The sequence below is a fragment of the Oncorhynchus tshawytscha genome, linkage group LG30 (assembly GCF_018296145.1).
Source record: "Oncorhynchus tshawytscha isolate Ot180627B linkage group LG30, Otsh_v2.0, whole genome shotgun sequence".
In the NCBI taxonomy this organism is placed as follows: domain Eukaryota; kingdom Metazoa; phylum Chordata; class Actinopteri; order Salmoniformes; family Salmonidae; genus Oncorhynchus; species Oncorhynchus tshawytscha.
In genome coordinates, this window is record NC_056458.1 from 43,671,335 (window position 1) to 43,696,259 (window position 24,925).

The 24,925-nt window shown below is 42.4% G+C and overlaps 1 protein-coding gene across 1 annotated transcript in view; it reads right to left on the minus strand.

The window, feature by feature from the left end:
* Positions 1 to 24,925, minus strand: part of tenm2b (teneurin transmembrane protein 2b) — a 150,468-nt gene that overhangs the window by 105,645 nt on the left and 19,898 nt on the right. The window contains exon 3 of the mRNA XM_042309389.1: positions 13,442 to 13,664. Coding sequence (XP_042165323.1) covers positions 13,442 to 13,664 — 223 coding nt within the window. The remainder of the gene's footprint in view (positions 1 to 13,441; positions 13,665 to 24,925) is intronic.

The window sequence follows — 24,925 nt, forward strand, 5'->3', positions numbered from 1 at the left end:
CCCCCACACCACATCAAATCACCACACACCCCAAACTCCATCTTCCTCCTTCTATTCTGTAATAGTGACTCGGTACCGCTACTCCCTGTACGTAGCCTCGTTATTGTTATTGTATTGTGTTACTTTTTTTGTTTTGTTTATTTAGTAAATATCTTCTTAACTCTATTTTCTTAAACTGCATTGTTGGTTAAGGGCTTGTAAGTAAGCATTTCACTGTAAGGTCTACTACACTTGTTGTATTCAGCATTTCACTGTAAGGTCTACTACACCTGTTGTATTCAGCATTTCACTGTAAGGTCTACTACACCTGTTGTATTCAGCATTTCACTGTAAGGTCTACTACACCTGTTGTATTCAGCATTTCACTGTAAGGTCTACTACACCTGTTGTATTCAGCATTTCACTGTAAGGTCTACTACACCTGTTGTATTCAGCATTTCACTGTAAGGTCTACTACACCTGTTGTATTCATGTGACAAATACAATTTGATTTGATTTATTCACTTCCAAAAAAAGATGACAGTTTCTTCTCTTCTCCTCAGTTTGAGAAGAAGTGACTAGATCAATGGTGGATATCTACCAATTAAAGAGTCTCATCTCCTGAGGTAAGGTCTTCATGGGGTCTGATCAATCCTAGCAGGAGTACACCGACAGTAGCGCTAAACGGCTCTCCACAGCTCGTCTTTCAACCAACCACCGACTACTTGAGAACGCCAAGGATGGGAAAGGTCTGGGGAAAAACTAGTAGAAAATAAGTAGGAAATATGTAAAATATGTTTGTTAAATTGACTCTGGGTTTTAAAGGAAAAGAGCGCTCCTTTGAAGTAGGTGTCAAGCCTCACTCAATTCTTAATTCACCGGTTTGGTTCAAATGACAGCGTCAGCTCAGAAATAATTTAATGGGGCGAGAAAGGAATAGAATGACATAGAGTGAGAGAAAACGTGAGGCTGTGTGAGGGGAAAAAAACTGGTTAGTTGCAAAAACAAAGTGTAGGAGGCATGTGTACATCTCATAACTTAAGGCCCTACCTCAACGTGTCTCTGTCAGTCTTTACATTTGGGATCAGTCTAACATTGGGCTTTACAGGCAGTCAAGGTCAACTGTGAAACCTGCTCAAGGCAACAGCCTGTTTTTCATAGCCATGATGATTGTATATCGGCATTCCTCACCTGGAATAGTGCTGATAAAGTGGGCTGACTAGCCTGTCTCCCCCACCAGTCAATATCAAATGATGGCTAGATGCTGAGATCAACACACACCCCACTAATCCCAAGGTCTCTGAAATGTGATAATAATAATCAACCTTTAACCTTTAATTCTCTCTAATAATCTCCCACCTGTGTAAAGTGAAATAAACACCTTGAGTGATGGTGTGTTCTGAACATAATATATTAAATATACTGTGTATATATGTCTCATATTAACAGAGAAACTGCGAGGGGTAATCAAAGGGATAACATCAAAGGATATGTTTGATGTATTTGATGGGTTGATCCCCATTTTGGCTGTGTTAAATATGATTTCAGCCTACTACGATGCACACATGCTGACTTTCCAGTTGGCCATTACTGCCTCAGAGTATCATTCTCCAGGCCTCAGAGTATCATTCTCCAGGCCTCAGAGTATCATTCTCCAGGCCTCAGAGTATCATTCTCCAGGCCTCAGAGTATCATTCTCCAGGCCTCAGAGTATCATTCTCCAGGCCTCAGAGTATCATTCTCCAGGCCTCAGAGTATCATTCTCCAGGCCTCAGAGTATCATTGCCTATAGTCCTAAGTATAAAGGGGATAAAGACAGTGAAAAGCGGTGTCACCGCGGCAACCTGAGAATGTATTACACTGGGAAAGGAGTGACAATGGGACCTCTGACCCGTCTCCCCCAGCAGCCCTTCCTAACAGCTGTGTCCGTGCACTAATGAAAACATGGCGGAGGTTAGCGTCCTGCCTCTTAGCCTGGCTTGCCCGCCGAAGCTGCCTGATTAATGGCTTGTACCATGGTGACAGGCAGGCAGGCCGCTGCCCACGGCCATCACATCACACTGCGTTAGTGGAGAGAATATCCTCTCAGCAAGATGCATGTTAATTGCAACAGGGCAGGCGGCAGGTAAATGAATCCATAAATCAATCATATTTTATCCAACAGGGTACCAGTTATATAGCCGTAGTCAGAGATAGTATAATGGCATTGACAAGTACTAAATCGAGTAACGACAGAAGATGGATGATAAATCACAGTTCATTACGTGTGGGTATTATCATCTGAATCATACAACACAATGTTCTCACAACATACATTAGATCATATTATCTCTCCTGACATGACAAAGAAGGTAGTGTGGGGTCCAAATCAATGTCAATAAGTGAAATAAAATATACATGCTATTCAGCAGTTTTTACAATACCACTTTAGCCCAAGATAACATTCAGTTCAGATACCTCCTGACATTACCTTCAGTTCACATACCTCCTCACATTACCTTAAGTTCACATTACCTTCAGTTCACATACCTCCTCACATTACCTTCAGTTCACATACCTGTTCACATGACCTTCAGTTCACATACCTCCTGACATTACCTTCAGTTCACATACCTCCTCACATTACCTTCAGCTCACATTACCTTCAGTTCACATACCTCCTCACATTACCTTCAATTCCTCACATTACCTTCAGTTCACATACCTCCTCACATTACCTTCAGTTCACATTACCTTCAGTTCACATTACCTTCAGCTCACATTACCTTCAGTTCACATTACCTTCAGTTCACATACCTCCTGACATTACCTTCAGTTCACATTACCTTCAGCTCACATTATCTTCAGTTCACATACCTCCTCACATTACCTTCAGTTCACATTACCTTCAGCTCACATTACCTTCAGTTCACATACCTCCTCACATTACCTTCAGTTCACATTACCTTCAGTTCACATACCTCCTCACATTACCTTCAGTTCACATGACCTTCAGTTCACATTACCTTCAGTTCACATAACTCCTCACATTACCTTCAGTTCACATTACCTTCAGTTCACATACCTCCTCACATTACCTTCAGTTCACATACCTCCTCACATTACCTTCAGTTCACATTACCTTCAGTTCACATTACCTTCAGTTCACATTACCTTCAGTTCACATTACCTTCAGTTCACATACCTCCTCACATTACCTTCAGTTCACATTACCTTCAGTTCACATACCTCCTCACATTACCTTCAGTTCACATTACCTTCAGTTCACATTACCTTCAGTTCACATTACCTTCAGTTCACATACCTCCTCACATTACCTTCAGCTCACATTACCTTCAGTTCACATACCTCCTCACATTACCTTTCGTTCACATTACCTTCAGTTCACATTACCTTCACCTCACATTACCTTCAGTTCACATACCTCCTCACATTACCTTTCGTTCACATTACCTTCAGTTCACATTACCTTCAGCTCACATTACCTTCAGTTCGCATACCTCCTGACATTACCTTCAGTTCTGAATCATCAATTTCAATGTGACTAAGTACATTATATGAAGGTTATAGCCGACAGTTGACCTGCAGTGAAAATACCAACCAAATGCCTTACAGGACAAAATGAACCCATAATAAAATGCCTTCAAACGTGAATTGCTTTAGATAACACGCAATATCAAAAAGCTGCATATTTTAACACAGGAGAGCATTAAACACTGCATATGAATTATGATTTGATGTTTTTTTCTATGACGTAAAAAAGAAGAAACCAATCTCACCTACTAGGTATATAACGCTATTCCGTTTCAGATGAGACCTTTGGTCTTTTTGTCTTTGTATTTACTTTTCTAAATGTTTCTCTATCATCCTCTAAGTAGCAGTTATGGTACAAGTATTTTCTTTCCCTCCTGCCCCTGTTTCCGAATTGGTCACAACATGCCACTCACAGAGGAGTTCATACCCACACAGACAGTTAGACAGAACCAGCGACCATTACAAACCAAGACAGAATAAAATAAGAGGGCATAAGAGTCTCTCTTTTACATTAAACACTTCTCTCGTCCTGGGGGAGGGTGTGAAAAGCCAGAGCAATTAACAAGTAAATGGAGATTTTACAGATAATGAACAGGAATTCAACTGGAGTCAAGCCTTATTAGTATTCTGCCAGACATACCAGGACATCGTGGTAAAGAGATCAAGGGCAAGAGACATTTAGCAAAATGTTGTAATGAACCCTGGTTGGCATTCGAGGCACGGAGGGCTGAACTGTTGGAGGTTCTAGCTGCCAATCGGTCTCTCTCAATACCAAAACCTCCAGGATGGTATGCAAGCCGGGGCAGGTCTGTCTGCAACCCACTCAGCTAGGTGTTAAGACGCTGAACCATCCTGACCGCACCGAAGGTGCCAGAGCCAGTCAATCTAATCGAATAAAATCCACATCAAAAGATTTGAGAGTTCAAAATCAAATCAAATGTGCCACATGCACCGAATACAACAGGTGTAGACTTTACTGTGAAATGCTAACTTATGAGCCCTTTCCTAACAATCTAAGAAACATTTTTTTACATTTAAGACAAAATAACAATGACGAGGCTATATTCAAGAGTTGAACCCCCTAGTGGAGCTGGTTTATTAGTGGGGCTGGTTTATTAGTGGGGCTGGTTTATTAGTGGGGCTGGTTTATTAGTGGGGCTGGTTTATTAGTGGGGCTGGTTTATTAGTGGGGCTGGTTTATTAGTGGGGCTGGTTTATTAGTGGGGCTGGTTTATTAGTGGGGCTGGTTTATTAGTGGAGCTGGTTTATTAGTGGGGCTGGTTTATTAGTGGGGCTGGTTTATTAGTGGGGCTGGTTTATTAGTGGGGCTGGTTTATTAGTGGGGCTGGTTTATTAGTGGGGCTGGTTTATAAGTGGGGCTGGTTTATTAGTGGGGCTGGTTTATTAGTGGGGCTGGTTTATTAGTGGGGCTGGTTCGTTATTTGGTTTACTATCTTTAGAAGGGATTTAGTGATCTGGCAATAGTTTTCTCTATGTAATGTATTGCACCATGCAACATAAGGGACCACAAAGGAAATAAGTCACTGACTTTATTGTGTTATCCCTAACTAGTTTTTAATGTATGTACCTCGTGTAGCCTATATTAGGGCTGTGACGATACCACAATATCGCAATATTTGGTCCTTTAAAAACGTTGGTCCTTTTAAAGACTTGCTGTATGTAAAATATTGTGTGTTATAGCTTAGGAAAATAAATGAATGTGAATCTGGATGACAACATAATGTTTGTTTCCAACATTAGGGCTGTTTTCATAAAGAAGTTAAATACCTTTTTTTGTTTTGTTTGTTTCCTTGCCACGATACTAACGAGTATTGCCATATTGGTATCGTCCCGGCCCTGATAGATATGTACTTTTTTAAACTGTCAAATAAAATCAATCAATCAACCTTTGAAGACTTCAACCACAGCCAACCACAATGCGGCATTTGAACACAGATAAAAAATAATGTATATAGGGTAGCTCAGGTGATGTCTCTCCTAGACTGAGCTCACAGTTAAGAGATTTACAGACTGGGTCTCAGAGAGAGACTGGGTCTCAGAGAGAGACTGGGTATCAGAGAGAGACTGGGACTCAGAGAGAGACTGGGTCTCAGAGAGAGACTGGGTCTCAGAGAGAGACTGGGTCTCAGAGAGAGACTGGGACTCAGAGAGAGACTGGGTCTCAGAGAGAGACTGGGTCTCAGAGAGAGACTGGGTCTCAGAGAGAGACTGGGACTCAGAGAGAGACTGGGTCTCAGAGAGAGACTGGGTCTCAGAGAGAGAGCAAGACTGGAGCGAGACTGGGTACCACAATAATACCATAATAATACCACAATAATACCATAATAATACCACAATAATACCATAATACTATAATACTATAATAATACTATAATAATACCATAATAACACCATAACAATACTATAATAATACTATAATAATAAAACAATAATACCATAATAATCCGTGGCTTGGTCTTCATATTGCATGAGCCATAAAATATTAAACATCTCATTGAGCTTTTACACTACGTTGTGAGCAGACTTTGAGTGTTGTTTTATAGCCTACATACACTAGTAATAATTGCATATGCCAGTTCACAGATGCTTTAATCCAAAGTAACAGTCATGTGTGCATACACTTTAAGTACGGGAGGTCCTAGGAATTGAACCCACTATTTTGGCATAGCAAGCACTATGCTCTACCGACTGAGCTACAGAGGACCACGAGGGGAAAAGGGGGCTCATACATGCCAGATGAGGCTAACAACAAATGTCTTTAGAAATTGACTAAGTGCATGCTATGCATTCTGTTGTTGAGAATATAGGAGAAACACCAATAGACCTACAGCACCATTGCAGACGTGGTTGCTACTCACTACACCCAGTTTAATTGGGCTCCTCAGGGTTCCTCAGCAGAAATCGACTGCTGGAGGAGCACATTCAATCTGGAGATAGAGATAGAGAGAAAAGAGTGTGAGAGAGAGAAAGAGTGAGAGAGAGAGAGAGGAATGGTCCAGGCGTCTCAAACAAGACCATGGGGAGACAGGGAGAGAGCGGAGCGGGCAGTGACTCAGCTCACCTCTCAGTAATGGAGATTTTATTATTTCATTTCTGAAATGTGATGAGACTGTGCCCTGGAGTAAGACAGAAGTTACATGGAAAAGAAACTTGCTACGATCCGTCTATTCATAGACCACATCCTATATACAGTAGGCCTATATTCCTCGAAACGAATGGGTAAATTAAGTATAATTTATAGAGCCACACATGGGAATTGAAGTACCCCCAAATGGATCTTTTATGGATAACATCGATGTCACCCTGAATACTTTTGCTGCTCATTCCTGGACTGTAGTTCCATAGCGTATAAAGACTAGAGTAGGAGGGAAGACAGTACACTATGTTTCTACTGTAGTTCCATAGCGTATAAAGACTAGAGTAGGAGGGAAGACAGTACACTATGTTTCTACTGTAGTTCCATAGCGTATAAAGACTAGAGTAGGAGGGAAGACAGTACACTATGTTTCTACTGTAGTTCCATAGCGTATAAAGACTAGAGTAGGAGGGAAGACAGTACACTATGTTTCTACTGTAGTTCCATAGAGTATAAAGACTAGAGTAGGAGGGAAGACAGTACACTATGTTTCTACTGTAGTTCCATAGAGTATAAAGACTAGAGTAGGAGGGAAGACAGTACACTATGTTTCTACTGTAGTTCCATAGCGTATAAAGACTAGAGTAGGAGGGAAGACAGTACACTATGTTTCTACTGTAGTTCCATAGAGTATAAAGACTAGAGTAGGAGGGAAGACAGTACACTATGTTTCTACTGTAGTTCCATAGCGTATAAAGACTAGAGTAGGAGGGAAGACAGTACACTATGTTTCTACTGTAGTTCCATAGCGTATAAAGACTAGAGTAGGAGGGAAGACAGTACACTATGTTTCTACTGTAGTTCCATAGAGTATAAAGACTAGAGTAGGAGGGAAGACAGTACACTATGTTTCTACTGTAGTTCCATAGCGTATAAAGACTAGAGTAGGAGGGAAGACAGTACACTATGTTTCTACTGTAGTTCCATAGAGTATAAAGACTAGAGTAGGAGGGAAGACAGTACACTATGTTTCTACTGTAGTTCCATAGCGTATAAAGACTAGAGTAGGAGGGAAGACAGTACACTATGTTTCTACTGTAGTTCCATAGCGTATAAAGACTAGAGTAGGAGGGAAGACAGTACACTATGTTTCTACTGTAGTTCCATAGAGTATAAAGACTAGAGTAGGAGGGAAGACAGTACACTATGTTTCTACTGTAGTTCCATAGTGTATAAAGACTAGAGTAGGAGGGAAGACAGTACACTATGTTTCTACTGTAGTTCCATAGAGTATAAAGACTAGAGTAGGAGGGAAGACAGTACACTATGTTTCTACTGTAGTTCCATAGCGTATAAAGACTAGAGTAGGAGGGAAGACAGTACACTATGTTTCTACTGTAGTTCCATAGAGTATAAAGACTAGAGTAGGAGGGAAGACAGTACACTATGTTTCTACTGTAGTTCCATAGAGTATAAAGACTAGAGTAGGAGGGGAAGACAGTACACTATGTTTCTACTGTAGTTCCATAGAGTATAAAGACTAGAGTAGGAGGGAAGACAGTACACTATGTTTCTACTGTAGTTCCATAGCTTATAAAGACTAGAGTAGGAGGGAAGACAGTACACTATGTTTCTACTGTAGTTCCATAGAGTATAAAGACTAGAGTAGGAGGGGAAGACAGTACACTATGTTTCTACTGTAGTTCCATAGCGTATAAAGACTAGAGTAGGAGGGAAGACAGTACACTATGTTTCTACTGTAGTTCCATAGCGTATAAAGACTAGAGTAGGAGGGAAGACAGTACACTATGTTTCTACTGTAGTTCCATAGAGTATAAAGACTAGAGTAGGAGGAAGACAGTACACTATGTTTCTACTGTAGTTCCATAGCGTATAAAGACTAGAGTAGGAGGGAAGACAGTACACTATGTTTCTACTGTAGTTCCATAGAGTATAAAGACTAGAGTAGGAGGGGAAGACAGTACACTATGTTTCTACTGTAGTTCCATAGCGTATAAAGACTAGAGTAGGAGGGGAAGACAGTACACTATGTTTCTACTGTAGTTCCATAGCGTATAAAGACTAGAGTAGGAGGGGAAGACAGTACACTATGTTTCTACTGTAGTTCCATAGAGTATAAAGACTAGAGTAGGAGGGGAAGACAGTACACTATGTTTCTACTGTAGTTCCATAGCGTATAAAGACTAGAGTAGGAGGGAAGACAGTACACTATGTTTCTACTGTAGTTCCATAGAGTATAAAGACTAGAGTAGGAGGGAAGACAGTACACTATGTTTCTACTGTAGTTCCATAGCGTATAAAGACTAGAGTAGGAGGGAAGACAGTACACTATGTTTCTACTGTAGTTCCATAGAGTATAAAGACTAGAGTAGGAGGGAAGACAGTACACTATGTTTCTACTGTAGTTCCATAGCGTATAAAGACTAGAGTAGGAGGGGAAGACAGTACACTATGTTTCTACTGTAGTTCCATAGAGTATAAAGACTAGAGTAGGAGGGGAAGACAGTACACTATGTTTCTACTGTAGTTCCATAGCGTATAAAGACTAGAGTAGGAGGGAAGACAGTACACTATGTTTCTACTGTAGTTCCATAGAGTATAAAGACTAGAGTAGGAGGGGAAGACAGTACACTATGTTTCTACTGTAGTTCCATAGCGTATAAAGACTAGAGTAGGAGGGAAGACAGTACACTATGTTTCTACTGTAGTTCCATAGAGTATAAAGACTAGAGTAGGAGGGGAAGACAGTACACTATGTTTCTACTGTAGTTCCATAGCGTATAAAGACTAGAGTAGGAGGGAAGACAGTACACTATGTTTCTACTGTAGTTCCATAGCGTATAAAGACTAGAGTAGGAGGGAAGACAGTACACTATGTTTCTACTGTAGTTCCATAGCGTATAAAGACTAGAGTAGGAGGGAAGACAGTACACTATGTTTCTACTGTAGTTCCATAGCGTATAAAGACTAGAGTAGGAGGGGAAGACAGTACACTATGTTTCTACTGTAGTTCCATAGAGTATAAAGACTAGAGTAGGAGGGGAAGACAGTACACTATGTTTCTACTGTAGTTCCATAGCGTATAAAGACTAGAGTAGGAGGGAAGACAGTACACTATGTTTCTACTGTAGTTCCATAGCGTATAAAGACTAGAGTAGGAGGGAAGACAGTACACTATGTTTCTACTGTAGTTCCATAGCGTATAAAGACTAGAGTAGGAGGGAAGACAGTACACTATGTTTCTACTGTAGTTCCATAGCGTATAAAGACTAGAGTAGGAGGGAATGACAGTACACTATGTTTCTACTGTAGTTCCATAGCGTATAAAGACTAGAGTAGGAGGGGAAGACAGTACACTATGTTTCTACTGTAGTTCCATAGCGTATAAAGACTAGAGTAGGAGGGGAAGACAGTACACTATGTTTCTACTGTAGTTCCATAGCGTATAAAGACTAGAGTAGGAGGGAATGACAGTACACTATGTTTCTACTGTAGTTCCATAGCGTATAAAGACTAGAGTAGGAGGGAATGACAGTACACTATGTTTCTACTGTAGTCGTGTACAATAATGGTAAGCTTATACAGATGATTTGTTCCATTGCAACAAAAAAGAAAGAATCTTTTCTAAGCCGAACACAAGACGTGTGAATGTACTGTATGCGTTCTATTATCTCCGTGGCAGTATGATGGACAGCGTGGCTGGTGGTCCCAGGTCGTCGGGTAAAGGGTCAGGCCCCAGCTGAAATGCTGTTCTGTTCCTGCGAGGGAGACTGTAAAGAGGAAGCCGTATTAATGGGTGAAACTAAGTAAAAGTGCTAGCGCTGCAAGACGCCCTAGACAGGGAGGGGCATCTGAAAGACAAAGAAATATGAACTGAAGTGTGTGAGGTCAGGCCCATATGCCCAGACAGAAGCTATATTAATCTGCCTGCTGAGAACAGGCACTGAGGTGGCAGGGGGAGAGGGGAGACGGGAAGAGAGAAGGTGGGGACGAGAGAAGGTGGGGGGACGAGAGAAGTTGGAGGAAGAGAGAGGTGGGGGACGGGGGAAGGGGGAAGGTGGGGGACGAGAGAAGGTGGGGGACGGGAGAAGGTGGGGGACGGGAGAAGGTGGGGACGAGAGAAGGTGGGGGGACGGGAGAAGGTGGGGGACGAGAGAAGGTGGGGGACGGGAGAAGGTGGGGGACGGGAGAAGGTGGGGGACGGGGAGAAGGTGGGGGACGGGGAGAAGGTGGGGGGGGGAGAAGGTGGGGACGGGAGAAGGTGGGGACGGGAGAAGGTGGGGACGAGAGAGGTGGGGACGGGAGAAGGTGGGGGACGGGAGAAGGTGGGGGGACGGAGAAGGTGGGGACGAGAGAAGGTGGGGGGACGAGAGAAGTTGGGGGACGAGAGAAGGTGGGGGACGAGAGAAGGTGGGGGGACGGGAGAAGATGGGGACGAGAGAAGGTGGGGGACGAGAGAGGTGGGGGACGGGAGAAGGTGGGGGACGGGAGAAGGTGGGGGCGAGAGAAGGTGGGGGACGAGAGAAGGTGGGGGGACGAGAGAAGTTAGGGGACGAGAGAAGGTGGGGGACGAGAGAAGGTGGGGGACGGGAGAAGGTGGGGGACGAGAGAAGGTGGGGGACGGGAGAAGGTGGGGGACGAGAGAAGGTGGGGACGAGAGAGGTGGGGGACGGGAGAAGGTGGGGACGGGAGAAGGTGGGGGGACGAGAGAAGGTGGGGGGGGACGAGAGAAGTTGGGGGAAGAGAGAGGTGGGGGACGAGAGAAGGTGGGGGACGAGAGAAGGTGGGGACGAGAGAAGGTGGGGGGACAAGAGAGGTGGGGGACGGGAGAAGGTGGGGGACGGGAGAAGGTGGGGGACGAGAGAAGGTGGGGGAGGTGGGGGAGAAGGTGGGGGGACGGGAGAAGGTGGGGACGAGAGAAGGTGGGGGACGAGAGAAGGTGGGGACGGGAGAAGGGCAAGGAGGAAGGGGAGGTCGTAGTGTGGGGAAAGATGCAGTGTTGTACTGTTGTGTGTGTTCTTTGCATGTGTGCATTCTGCCGAGACACACTTTTAAAGGGATAGTGTACGATTTTTTGCAACTAAGCCCCTTTTCTACTTACCCAGAGTCAAATGAACTCATGGATACCATATTTCCAATGTTGTCAACATAATTGTATTTTTATGCATTTTGGAGTAGAAAAGTCACTTTTAAGTCACCTGAATTGACCATTACACATTCATTCTACAAACAAAATATCTCCTCAGCAAAGAGCAACCAACCCCCCCTCCCTACCACCCACCTTTGCTGAAAAAACTCCTAGGAGAAACACTGCGTAGGAAGAGGAGATTGGAGAGTAATGATGTGCTGTCGGTCCACTCTAAAAAAAGGAGGGTCATAAATCCTAACAAACCAGCTAACAAACCAGCATACTGGAGACGTTTGGGGAAATATATGGCCTAAAAACCTGAAAAGAGGCAGAACACAACTCATGCTGCAACAGTAGTACACCAAACCAGGAATTGAAGTCCACAATCCTGAGCAGTAACTCATTATTCTGGTGCAACTCAGAAAACATGATGGAATTTAGAAACATTTATAAATATCTATACTGTGTAAAACATTTATTTTTTTTATTTTATTTTTTACAGCTTTGTGGAGGCATTCTGGCTGTGACTCAGGTGCCAGGCTCCATTTTGGAGAGGAGGGAGCAGGTAGGTAGAGGCGCCAGGCTCCATTTTGGAGAGGAGGGAGCAAGTAGGTAGAGGCGCCAGGCTCCATTTTGGAGAGAAGGGAGCGGGTAGGTAGAGGTGCCAGGCTCCATTTTGGAGAGGAGGGAGCAGGTAGGTAGAGGCACACGGTGGTAGCAGGCATAGCATAGCAGGAACTGTGCCGGTGCTCCCCATGAATAAAACATTTCAGAGACGAGCCCTGTTGCCCGACCTCATGAATTGTGCACGTATCGTGTTTGAGGTGTGATCTGGGAACATCGAGGAGTGACCCACAGCCCAGCGTAAGCCCGGCAACCACACACCACGGCAACCACACACCACAGCAACCACACACCAGACAAAAGACAGAACAGAGGGAGAGAGGTAGGCACCTGCTTCTATGTCCCAGAACCCCAGAGGGAGAGCAGCGGGCAGGACTGTGGGGCAGGACTGTGGGGCACCGTGTGACAGAGGGAGAGCAGCAGGCAGGACTGTGGGGCACCACGTGACAGAGGGAGAGCAGTGGGCAGGACTGTGGGGCACCGTGTGACAGAGGGAGAGCAGCGGGCAGGACTGTGGGGCACCGCGTGAAAGAGGGAGAGCAGCGGGCAGGACTGTGGGGCAGGACTGTGGGGCAGGACTGTGGGGCACCGCGTGACAGAGGGAGAGTAGCGGGCAGGACTGTGGGGCAGGACTGTGGGGCACCGCGTGACAGAGGGAGAGTAGCGGGCAGGACTGTGGGGCAGGACTGTGGGGCACCGCGTGACAGAGGGAGTGCAGCGGGCAGGACTGTGGGGCAGGACTGTGGGGCACCGCGTGACAGAGGGAGAGCAGCGGGCAGGACTGTATGGCACCGCGTGACAGAGGGAGAGCAGCGGACAGGACTGTGGGGCACCGTGTGAAGATGGGCAATGGCAGGATGGGATGTTGGGTTGAGAGCTCTACCAGCTGGGCTCCCACAAACCTGACCAGAGGCTTTAAGTCCAAGGTTTAAGTCCAACCAACTGAACAGTACAAGGAACTGATAGGAAACAGAATGCTTTCCCCTCCCCCTAAACAGGGAAGGTGTCCAAACATCATGGCAGGTGGCCAGGAAAGACAGGGTGACAGGTAAACTGACCTGGTCTCCAGAGGAACGCTGCTGTTCAGCGCCCAGCTGTCCTGAAGCTGGACTGACTCTGGTGTGGAGGGACCCTCCCCGGGGGCCACCGGGGGGGCGTGGGCTGGGCCGCGACGGCTGGCCAGGGTGTTGGGGTTCAGGGAGCTTGCAGACGACTGGTGGTGGTTGTGAGGAGGAGGGAGCGGCGGCCGCAGAGACTGACTGTGATGGTGGTTCGGAGGACCTGAAAGAGAACACAGGAACCAATTAGGGCTCGTTGATTGACCGGATTGGTGTTCTAGCGCAGAGATTGAAAAACTCCCCAGCCTGTTTTGACTGATTTAATGAAGGCTTCCATTGACAGTGATGCATGTTTGAATGTTGTGTTTCGTATGGAACGTTTTTCATATCGTGTTACAAGTTGCTATAAGAGAGCACGTCAGATCCAAATAAGAAAACACCGTTGTTTTGAAACGGTACACTTATAAAGTACAAGATTTTACAGAGCAAATCACAGACTAAATGCAATTTAGAGTGACCAAATCACATTGTAACTCAATACAAAGTTTATCACATTGTAATTCAATACAATGTTGATCATATTGTAACTCAATACAATGTTTATCATATTGTAATTCAATACAATGTTTATCATATTGTAACTCAATACAATGTTTATGATATTGCAACTCAATACAATGTTTATCATATTGTAACTCAATACAATGTTTATCATATTGTAACTCAATACAATGTTTATCATATTGTAACTCAATACAATGTTTATGATATTGCAACTCAATACAATGTTTATCATATTGTAACTCAATACAATGTTTATCATATTGTAACTCAATACAATGTTTATCATATTGTAATTCAATACAATGTTTATCATATTGTAACTCAATACAATGTTTATCATATTGTAACTCAATACAATGTTTATGATATTGCAACTCAATACAATGTTTATCATATTGTAACTCAATACAATGTTTATCATATTGTAATTCAATACAATGTTTATCATATTGTAACTCAATACAATGTTTATCATATTGTAATTCAATACAATGTTTATCATATTGTAACTCAATACAATGTTTATCATATTGTAACTCAATACAATGTTTATCATATTGCAACTCAATACAATGTTTATCATATTGTAACTCAATACAATGTTTATCATATTGTAACTCAATACAATGTTTATCATATTGCAACTCAATACAATGTTTATCATATTGTAACTCAATACAATGTTTATCATATTGTAACTCAATACAATGTTTATCATATTGTAACTCAATACAATGTTTATCATATTGTAACTCAATACAATGTTTATCATATTGTAACTCAATACAATGTTTATCATATTGTAACTCAATACAATGTTTATCATATTGTAACTCAATACAATGTTTATCATATTGTAACTCAATACAATGTTTATCATATTGCAACTCAACACAATGTTTGCTGACAAAGAGGCAGGGAGAGAAGTCCTGATAATAAACATCACACGCACGAAGAGCTTACAAAGAAACAAAGCTCATCTGTAATACCGCTATGTAATCCCTTCTCCATGTGCAACTAATAATGGGAAACGTGAAAATTGAAAGCTGTGAATTAACTTTGTGAAAGTTAAAAATTTTAATTGTGTGACTAAAACTATTCAAATAATGCAATCAAAATATTTTCTCTACTTTTAAACTTTTAATCAAATAATGCAATTAAAATATTTTTCTGTATTTTTGTAGCAACCCTAAATCATACCATTTAATTAAAAGATAATGAAAGTAGGTAATACTTCAGATTTTGGCAAATGAGATCTAAATATCTCAAAATTAATGAAGTGCTATTAGAAAATATCACTAATTATTAAATTCTACAAAGAAATATTTGGACAATTCTAATTTCAATCTACAGATATGATACAGAATAAAAAATATATTTAAAAAACTTAGTGCCCCCACTCATCCTGTACAGCCTGCAGTGCATGATGGACATACAGGAAATAGCCTTGATCAAAACAGTGGCTAGATAAATGAATGGACATATTCCTCTAAGAGGAAAAAGAAAGGACATTTGTTTACATCTTCCATAATGCCATAACAGTCTTACTGACTGATCTAAAGGCAAAGCCTACTGGACACACACACACACACACACACACACACACACACACACACACACACACACACACACACACACACACACACACACACATACACATACACATACACACATACACACACACACACACACACACACACACACACACACACACACACACACAATAACATCTATTCTCTATGGGGGTTTCTTCAGCCTATCCTTGTATACTTCATTGAACATTCCATATATAAAGTCAATATGATAAAATACAGTGGGCCTACTCTCTTACATATACAGTATGGAACTGATGAGTAGTGAAAGAATCAGCCTCACACCAGGAAGTGACAGTTTGAGCTAAGAAAAGGAGAGGCCCTTCACACAAAATGTCTTGTGAAAAAGAGGAGCGGATAGATGAAAGAGGGGATGTGATCAGCTCTGGTTTGGAGGGCCAGGGTGTGTAATCTCCCGCACCACACTGTGTAAGAACAGGATAAAAAAAACAGTGATACAAAACCCACACTTCACAAAAGCTGGGTTTGGACTGCAGGGACGCTGGGAGCTTTGGAACAATCTGAGCTGCACAATAGGGCCGAGAGCAGTGGATTATACTGTGACCTGGTCATCAAATGCACCACTCCACACTGCAGCTCCGGCTAAACACAATGACATTCAGGGACTAGCGCTTTAATGTGTTCTGATAACCTTAGCCGTGCTCAGATCCTACGCCTTTTTATCATCGTTTTCACCCTGCAAACTGGCGTTCAGGCTCCAAATCGAGCCGACAGCCAGGGAGGTTGTCTACCAACCCTCAATGGGCCTGTGCAGTTTCCTTTTACAGGTCTGTGGTCACACAAAAGGGCCGTTGCCGTCGGAGGCTCCGGTTTCTAACCCCGAGGAACTACACCCCTGTGTGAACCAGTGGAATCCCACAGACACAATGGTCACCTCCATATCTGTTTAATACAGAGGAGATCTGAGCAGCGGGGTTGTCAAAGTCACGACTGTAATAGGCAGATTACGGCGTTCAGCAGCGTGCTGGCCTTTAGTAGTCCCCTGTATTGCGTTTTAATAGAGTCTAATAAAAAGGCCCTGTACTTCTCTTTAATGCCACAGCTGGTCCATCCACAAAGGATCAGCTGTGGCTCGGTACAACAGGTGAAACACCACAGGCCACTATCTTTATACCTATTTAAACAATAAGCTCCATCTTAAAAAAAACTCAGTTGTGTTGCACAGTAGAGGACTGGCGGGGCACCTAGCCGCTCTGCTGCTTTAGTGGTGGGAGCAACAGCTTTTTCAGAATGGACGACATGGTGACTTAATCCTGCAGCATAAAGACATGAACATAAAGCACCATATGAGCCAGGCAGAACAAGTGCACTCACTCAACCTATCCTCAAACAGAAAATTTGACCTTTTTTCTTTCAGCTTGGAAGACAATCATTCCAATTACAAACAAAACAATGTCGTATGAGAAGCAAGAGAGGAAAACTAACATTTAGTAAATGAGGATACAAACTTAATAACATGCAGCCATGTTGGTAATTACCACTCTATGGATATAGAATTAAGAAACTTCTAAAAGGTTAATTGCTTTTCTGATTGAGAGGCAGCTCGTCGCTATACAGAAATTTAAATTGAGTGTGTCCGTTTTCTTGGTATGTATCATAAAAATAAAAGAAATTCTCAAATGAAAGAGGGGGATATTGTAATGACTATAATTACACATTATTTTTTTTAACCAAAATGCAGAATTATTGAGGGGTAAAAAAAATATTTTTAATTTAAAAACAAAGATTTATGTCAGTGGGTCGTATCCTAGTAAAAAAGAGTTTGGTTTCCTTTGTCTCCCAGCCCCTGTAACCATAGCTTTCTGTCACGTTCGTTGGAAGCACACTAGGACCAACGTTGGAGGTTCCGGACTGTTGACCGTCGTTGGAGGTTCCGGACTGTTGACCGTCGTTGGAGGTTCCGGACTGTGGACCGTCGTTGGAGGTTCCGGACTGTTGACCGTCGTTGGAGGTTCCGGACTGTGGACCGTCGTTGGAGGTTCCGGACTCTGGACGTCGTTGGAGGTTCCGGACTCTGGACCGTCGTTGGAGGTTCCGGACTCTGGACCGTCGTTGGAGGTTCCAGACTGTTGACCGTCTTTGGAGGTTCCGGACTGTGGACCGTCGTTGGAGGTTCCGGACTCTGGACCGTCGTTGGAGGTTCTGGACTGTGGACCGCCGTTGGAGGTTCCGGACTCTGGACTGTGGACCCGTTGTTGGAGGTTCTCGGACTGTGGACCGTCGTTGGAGGTTCCGGACTGTGGACCGTCGTTGGAGGTTCCGGACTGTGGACCGTCGTTGGAGGTTCCGGACAGTTAAACGTCGCCAACTCTATGGTCAGGAATTTGACACTTTCACCATAGCTGGAAAACACATTTGTGATCAGGTCCCTCAGAGCCAACTGTAGAATACCAACTTATTTTTTATAGCTTCCCTTCGCATCTCAGCCTGCATCATAAAGCCCATTCAATGTAAAAACTGTTGAGAAGTGAAACAGCACTGTGCTGTATTCATCCCAAACATAAACATGACATTCATTCCCCCTCCATCTTCCATTTTCTAAATGTGTTTTTATTTCAATGTTTTCTCTTCTCCGATCATTTCATGATGAATAGTTGAATTCTAATTAACTGTGCAAACCTACATTATGTGAAAGACAACAACAACAACAACAATAAACCCTGGGAAGAGAGCCCACTTCATGGTTTGTTGTTTTTTTTGTATTATTTCTGAACAAAAAGCTGGCTGAATGTTCAAGGCAATTTGCTTACAAAAGGATGGAACTCAGTTTGAACTTGAAATGACCTATATGCCTATTTATTTGTCCAACCGTTAGGAGTCCAGGCTACATAACTTGTTTGCGATAATGACCCAGGTGTAGAGTGTGTTTTATAGCCCATCTCAGCTGTCATGCAGAGAGAGAAGAAAAAAAAGACAGTAAGCTAAAAGGGACCAAAAAGGCTCAAAGTAATTACAGTTCAGAGGCAATGCAGGATGAAATGGAAACGCCCCACTCAACAGCTTCTTCCACACGCTGTTGTTAGTGGTGCATGGCGATGTTGAAATTACTGCAGCTCAGCTTTGCAGACTACGGGCTAGAATGACAAGGATTCAAATACATTTCACCAGCATGGGTGGTGGGAACCTTGGAAAAAACAATACGAGTAAAAGCATAAATGTCCATTTGGATAAAAGACACAATGTTCACACGGCAGGAGTAGCCCCGAGAAAGCAGGTCATAGAAATTGCGATTTTTACATTTTTTTTTTTTTTACTGTGACTCAAGTTGCTTAAAAATAAATGTGGTGGCATGATTGGAGAGGGATGCTTCTGTCTTCCACTCTTTTGTTAGTTCCTCCTATCGACCTCTTCACACACACCAAAGACAGGTGAAAATGTCTCAATTGAAACAAGCCCAAGGGTAAGTGTGCACTCATCACAGCACTCAGCGCCTCAACGTGTGGTGGATGCCTGCCTGAATGGGTTAACATTTGGCTTGGGCTGCAAATTGATAAGCACAGTGTAATGGATATTAAAAGTCCCATGGTTCAGCTGTGGGTGTCCAGACTGCATTATCTTCCACTGCTAGTAGCCTATGATGAGAGAGAATGGCAGGATTAAACGAGGTTGGGTTTAATTTTGTTTTTCCGATGACTTCTGAATAAACTGTATGTTGACAATTCTGTTGGGCGTTTCCAGAGCGATAGGATGGATGGTGTAACAGACCCGCAGCAACACCACACTGAGTCAGATCAGGGAGCAGACATACCTGAGAAGCTGTGGATCATACCCGTACCTGAGGATCTGGACGTGCCCTCTCCCCTTGATCAAATTTTTTCATGGGGATTTAATTAAAAAGCAGAGATTGAGGTACAGTAGTGCAAATGAGAGGGGGGGTTTAAATATTCAGAGCACAGCATATCTCTGCCTCAGCCACTCATCTCCACTAATTAGACAGTTAGAACTATTCAGTGACAACAGTCAGGGAGACGAGAAATTACACTCATCACCAGAGACACAATCTGTGACATTAATACCATTTATTCAAACGCTTAAAGACCAAAAAAATGGATTTTCCTTCGGTAACGACGAGGTATAGAGAATGGAGTGATCAAACATTCAACACGCCACACAAACCTCTTGTGATTTCCTTGTTGGATTATTATTATTATTTTTAAATTCAAATGCAAAGACACCCGAAATAGCAAAAGGGGAGAAAAAAACAACAGATGAATAATGCATTGGTAGCGTTAATATACTCACAGCATGGCTCTTTCCAGGAGTAGCTAATGCGTCACCTACTGCTCACATGCAGTTCTTGCTAAACCTTCCCAGAGAGTTGGTGTGTGGAGAGACAGGCGGGTACCAACAGGCACACATTCAGTGCCGATTCCATTACCCCCCTAACAACACAAACCAAGTGCACACAGCCGGCACTGTGGATAGGCCAGAAGCAGGGCTGAAAGACAGGTTAGGAAGGCTTCAAGGACAGTATGTATGTTTTGAAGGCCACGTTTATAATTTGTTTAGGAGAGATGCAACACTGCCCCAATAAGGAAGGTGTACTATGCATTTAAATATGACCATGGGAAATAAAAATCTGTTAGAACAATATTATGTCGAACTTAGGAGCCCGAAACACAAGTCATCCAACTTTAACACACAGTGATGGGATATGTCATGAATTAGAGGAGTAGAGTGCTGTCATAACTCCAAGGGAATCGGTCAATAACTGTAAAACCCTAGGCATACATACGGGCAGGAAAATACAAATGCAATACGAAGGAAAAATGGTTCATTATTCCATTTCATTATTTTAGCTTCTTGGTGGTTGTTGGTCAAAATGTTACCCTCGATGAGGTGATTTTACAAGAAAAGTAAAGAAGACTGAAATGACACGATGCGTGCAGATGGAGGGAAAATTAAATTACAAAACAGCACGTTAGAATGATTTGTAGACAATTCCAGTATCCTATTACAATATAGAATGTGAGCTGCATGTGCTTTTACACACAACCTCTATATAAAATGACAGCAGGATGTGAGCTGCATGTGCTTTTACACACAACCTCTATATAAAATGACAGCAGGATGTGAGCTGCATGTGCTCTACATACAAGAACATCTACATAAAATGACGTCAGGATTCATTATAAGTATCAACACGGGATAGAGATACCAGAACAGAAAACAACAGACAATTCAAATATATATATATTTTTTTCTATCCAGAACAATGGCAAAAGGAAAAGCCCACTTGACATAGGAGATGTGTTTGAAATCTCAATGGAATTGATGGTAAGGAAATCTCAACAGATCTTTCATACCTCTCAGAACCCCCCCAAAATACTCCTATGTTCCTTTCCATAAAGAACATAAGGGCACAATGTCTACATTGTAAATTCATGTGATTGCATGTCTTAACAATCTGGGCTAATTGTGTGTAGTCAAAAACTATGATTTCCGACTCCCAAACAGGATGGGAAGCATAGAATCATATTAAAGCCTTTTATACTGCAGTGCCAGGCCATCGACTTCCATAAGACTGTGGTGAAATGCTTTTTCATGCCGTAGACATGCCGATTGGTGATACATATGGACATTTGATACCATGGAAAAATCTATCTATGTTATTTTAACCACCTTGCTGACTTTGATAGATTTTATTGCAAGTGATGAGTAAAAAGTGGCATGAGATAAATTAAAGGATTCTTTGCTTATTTATTTCAGAAACATACCAATTTAAATATATAAAATAAATATGTGAATAACAGGAGCTCATTTTTGTTGTTGTTTTTGAATATTTCAATATGCACTTTTTGGATGTTTGAGTGCCATGATTGAGTCAATAAAATACAGAAATCTTTATATTACTGTGCTTTATCCTGTCTTTTCTATGAGCCTAATTATAGAACGAGTAGGTCTAATCCTGAATTCTGATTGGTTAGAACCGCATTCCAGCCGGGGTCTATTCCACAATTTACCACCGGCTAAATCTATGTCGTTTAAAAGCCTATTTACTCTGTTCCATCTTGACTGAGCAATCCACTGCCTAATCAGCCCAGGCAAGGAAGTTATAAACTTTATCTTCACTATAAAAAGCATCTTGACATTATTTCACATGTCTTTTAGACTAACATTTAGTTTTCAACAACGGAGATTTGTTTAAACCTTACTGTCTCGACAACGTCTCGGGCCAAACAACACCCGTGCCAATATATCCTCCAAACACCGGCTTCCTGGGCATTATCACTTAATTATATTTCTAAACAGAATACATACAATCTATTGTGACCACTTTTATTGAATTACTAACTGAAACTATTGTGTACTAATTGATGAAAATGAGCAACAAAAATATATTAAAAGGGAAATTCCTCCACTTTTCAAACTAATTTTCATTACCTCCAGTACAATACCAGTGTCTATTACGTGAAAATAAAAATTTTCAAAATGTTTTGTAGAAAATTAAAAAAGTTCTACCTGATGACATCATCAAAAGTTACAACATTTTATATTGTGATTTTCAAACACTATAAGGTTCGTGGTGGTGTGAGGAGCCAGAAAATACCCTCCCTCTGGCTAACAACGTGTTGTAGGTTTCGAAAATCCCTGTTTTTCTTACTTTTAATCCTACCTTGTGTGCATTTTTTGTTTTGTTAATATTTTTAACCGCAGATCATAGAAACGCACCATTTTTCGCATTACAGTACCAGCCAAAAGTTCAGGACACAGCTACTCATTCAAGGGTTTTTCTTTATTTTTTTTAACTATGTTCTACATTGTAGAATAATAGTGATGACATCAAAACTAGGAAATAACACATATGGAATCATGTAGTAACCAAAAAAGGGTTTATATATTTTATATTTGAGATTCTTCAAAGTAGCCACCCTTTGCACCACTCTTGATGAGTAGGTGTGTCCAAACTTTTGACTGCTACTGTATGTAGGCACTCTTGATGAGTAGGTGTGTCCAAACTTTTGACTGCTACTGTATGTAGACACTGGCACGACCCTTGAGATAATGAATATGAGGTTACAAAGTGGCGGAATTGCCCTTAAACATTTTTTTTATAATTCAAAAGATATTTATTTACATTTACTGTAGGTATACCAAAATATCGTAATGTACCACTTTTCAAAATTAAGGAACTAAATTAATTCTAGTGATAACAGTAACTGTTCTTTCTTAGTTTTTGTTGATGTGGTATGTGAACAATTTATTGTACCTTTATTTAACTCAGTTAAGAACAAATTCTTATTTTCAATGACAGTCTAGAAACAGTGGGTTAACTGCCTGTTCAGGTGCAGAACAACAGATTTGTACCTTGTCAGCTGGGGGGTTTGAACTTGCAAACTTCTGGTTACTAGTGGTACAGAGCTCTAACCACTAGGCTACCCTGCCGCCCCTACACTGTAACCACCTCAGTAACTACCCTGCCGCCCCAAATCAATGCCGGTCCGTAATTCAATTTGTACCTTGTCAGCTTGAACTTGCAACCTTCCGGTTACTAGTCCAACGCTCTATCCACTAGGCTACCCTGCCTCCCCTACACTCTAACCCTACACTACCCTGCCTCCCCAATGAGAGATGCAATACTCTGTAATATGCAGTACAGCATATTTTACAAATAACCTAAACATTTTGTAATAGAATATGTCGACACTTAAGCAGCAGGGACACTGGGAAATTGCACATATTTTCACCAAATTAGCCTCTAGTTGCTGCATTTTGCTGTTTACTAAACTCCTCTAATCTGCTCTGATTATATCTGTCTGACTCTTTTCCACACTTAGGCCTAATGCAAAACACAGCGTGAAGAAATGTTACACTCCCATTTCCAGAAACACGGCCCCTCTAAGAGCAGAAAGGCCATGCAGTAATACATAACCCAACACAATCATTAATAGGAATATCGTACTAAATCAAAACAAACTTTATTTGTCACATGCGTCAAATACAACAGGTGTAAACCTTACAGTAAAATACTTACTTATAAGCCCTTAACCAACAATGCAGTTTTAAGAAAAATAAAAAGTAGGAAATAATTAAAGAGCAGCAGTAAATAACAAGCAAGGCTATATACAGGGGGTACCGGTACAGAGTCAGTGTGGAGGCTATATACAGGGGGTACCGGTACAGAGTCAATGTGGAGGCTATATACAGGGGTACCGGTACAGAGTCAATGTGGAGGCTATATACAGGGGTACCGGTACAGAGTCAATGTGGAGGCTATATACAGGGGTACCGGTACAGAGTCAATGTGGAGGCTATATACAGGGGTGCCGGTACAGAGTCAATGTGGAGGCTATATACAGGGGGTACCGGTACAGAGTCAATGTGGAGGCTATATACAGGGGGTACCGGTACAGAGTCAATGTGGAGGCTATATACAGGGGTACCGGTACAGAGTCAATGTGGAGGCTATATACAGGGGGTACCGGTACAGAGTCAATGTGGAGGCTATATACAGGGGTACCGGTACAGAGTCAATGTGGAGGCTATATACAGGGGGTGCCGGTACAGAGTCAATGTGGAGGCTATATACAGGGGTACCGGTACAGAGTCAATGTGGAGGCTATATACAGGGGTACCGGTACAGAGTCAATGTGGAGGCTATATACAGGGGGTACCGGTACAGAGTCAATGTGGAGACTATATACAGGGGGTACCGGTACAGAGTCAATGTGGAGGCTATATACAGGGGGTCCCGGTATAGAGTCAGTGTGGAGGCTATATACAGGGGGTACCGGTGCAGAGTCAATGTGCGGGGCACCGGTTAGTCGAGGTAAATGAGGTAATATGTACATGTAGGTAGAGTTATTAAAGAGTTATTAAGCATAGATAATAACAGAGAGTAGCAGCAGTGTAAAAGGGTGGGGGTCAATGCAAATAGTCTGGGTAGCCACTTGACTAGCTGTTCAAGAGTCTTATGGCTTGGGGGTAGAAGCTGTTTAAAAGCCTCTTGGACCTAGACTTGGAGCTCCGGTACCGCTTGCTGTGCGGTAGCAGAGAGAACAGCCTATGACTAGACTTGGAGCTCCGGTACCGCTTGCCGTGCGGTAGCAGAGAGAACAGCCTATGACTAGACTTGGAGCTCCGGTACCGCTTGCCATGCGGTAGCAGAGAGAACAGTCTATGACTAGGGTATCTACTACGATGTGTATCTGTTGAAAACAAGAAGCACAGGCTATCATAATGAAAATCAAATTGCTGATTCCTCAATCAATATATTACGACATCGGTCAGTGCTGTGTCAGACCGAACACACGTACAATATGGTTAGTTTCGCCATGATTGATGAGTCTCCTCGGAAAAGTAAACC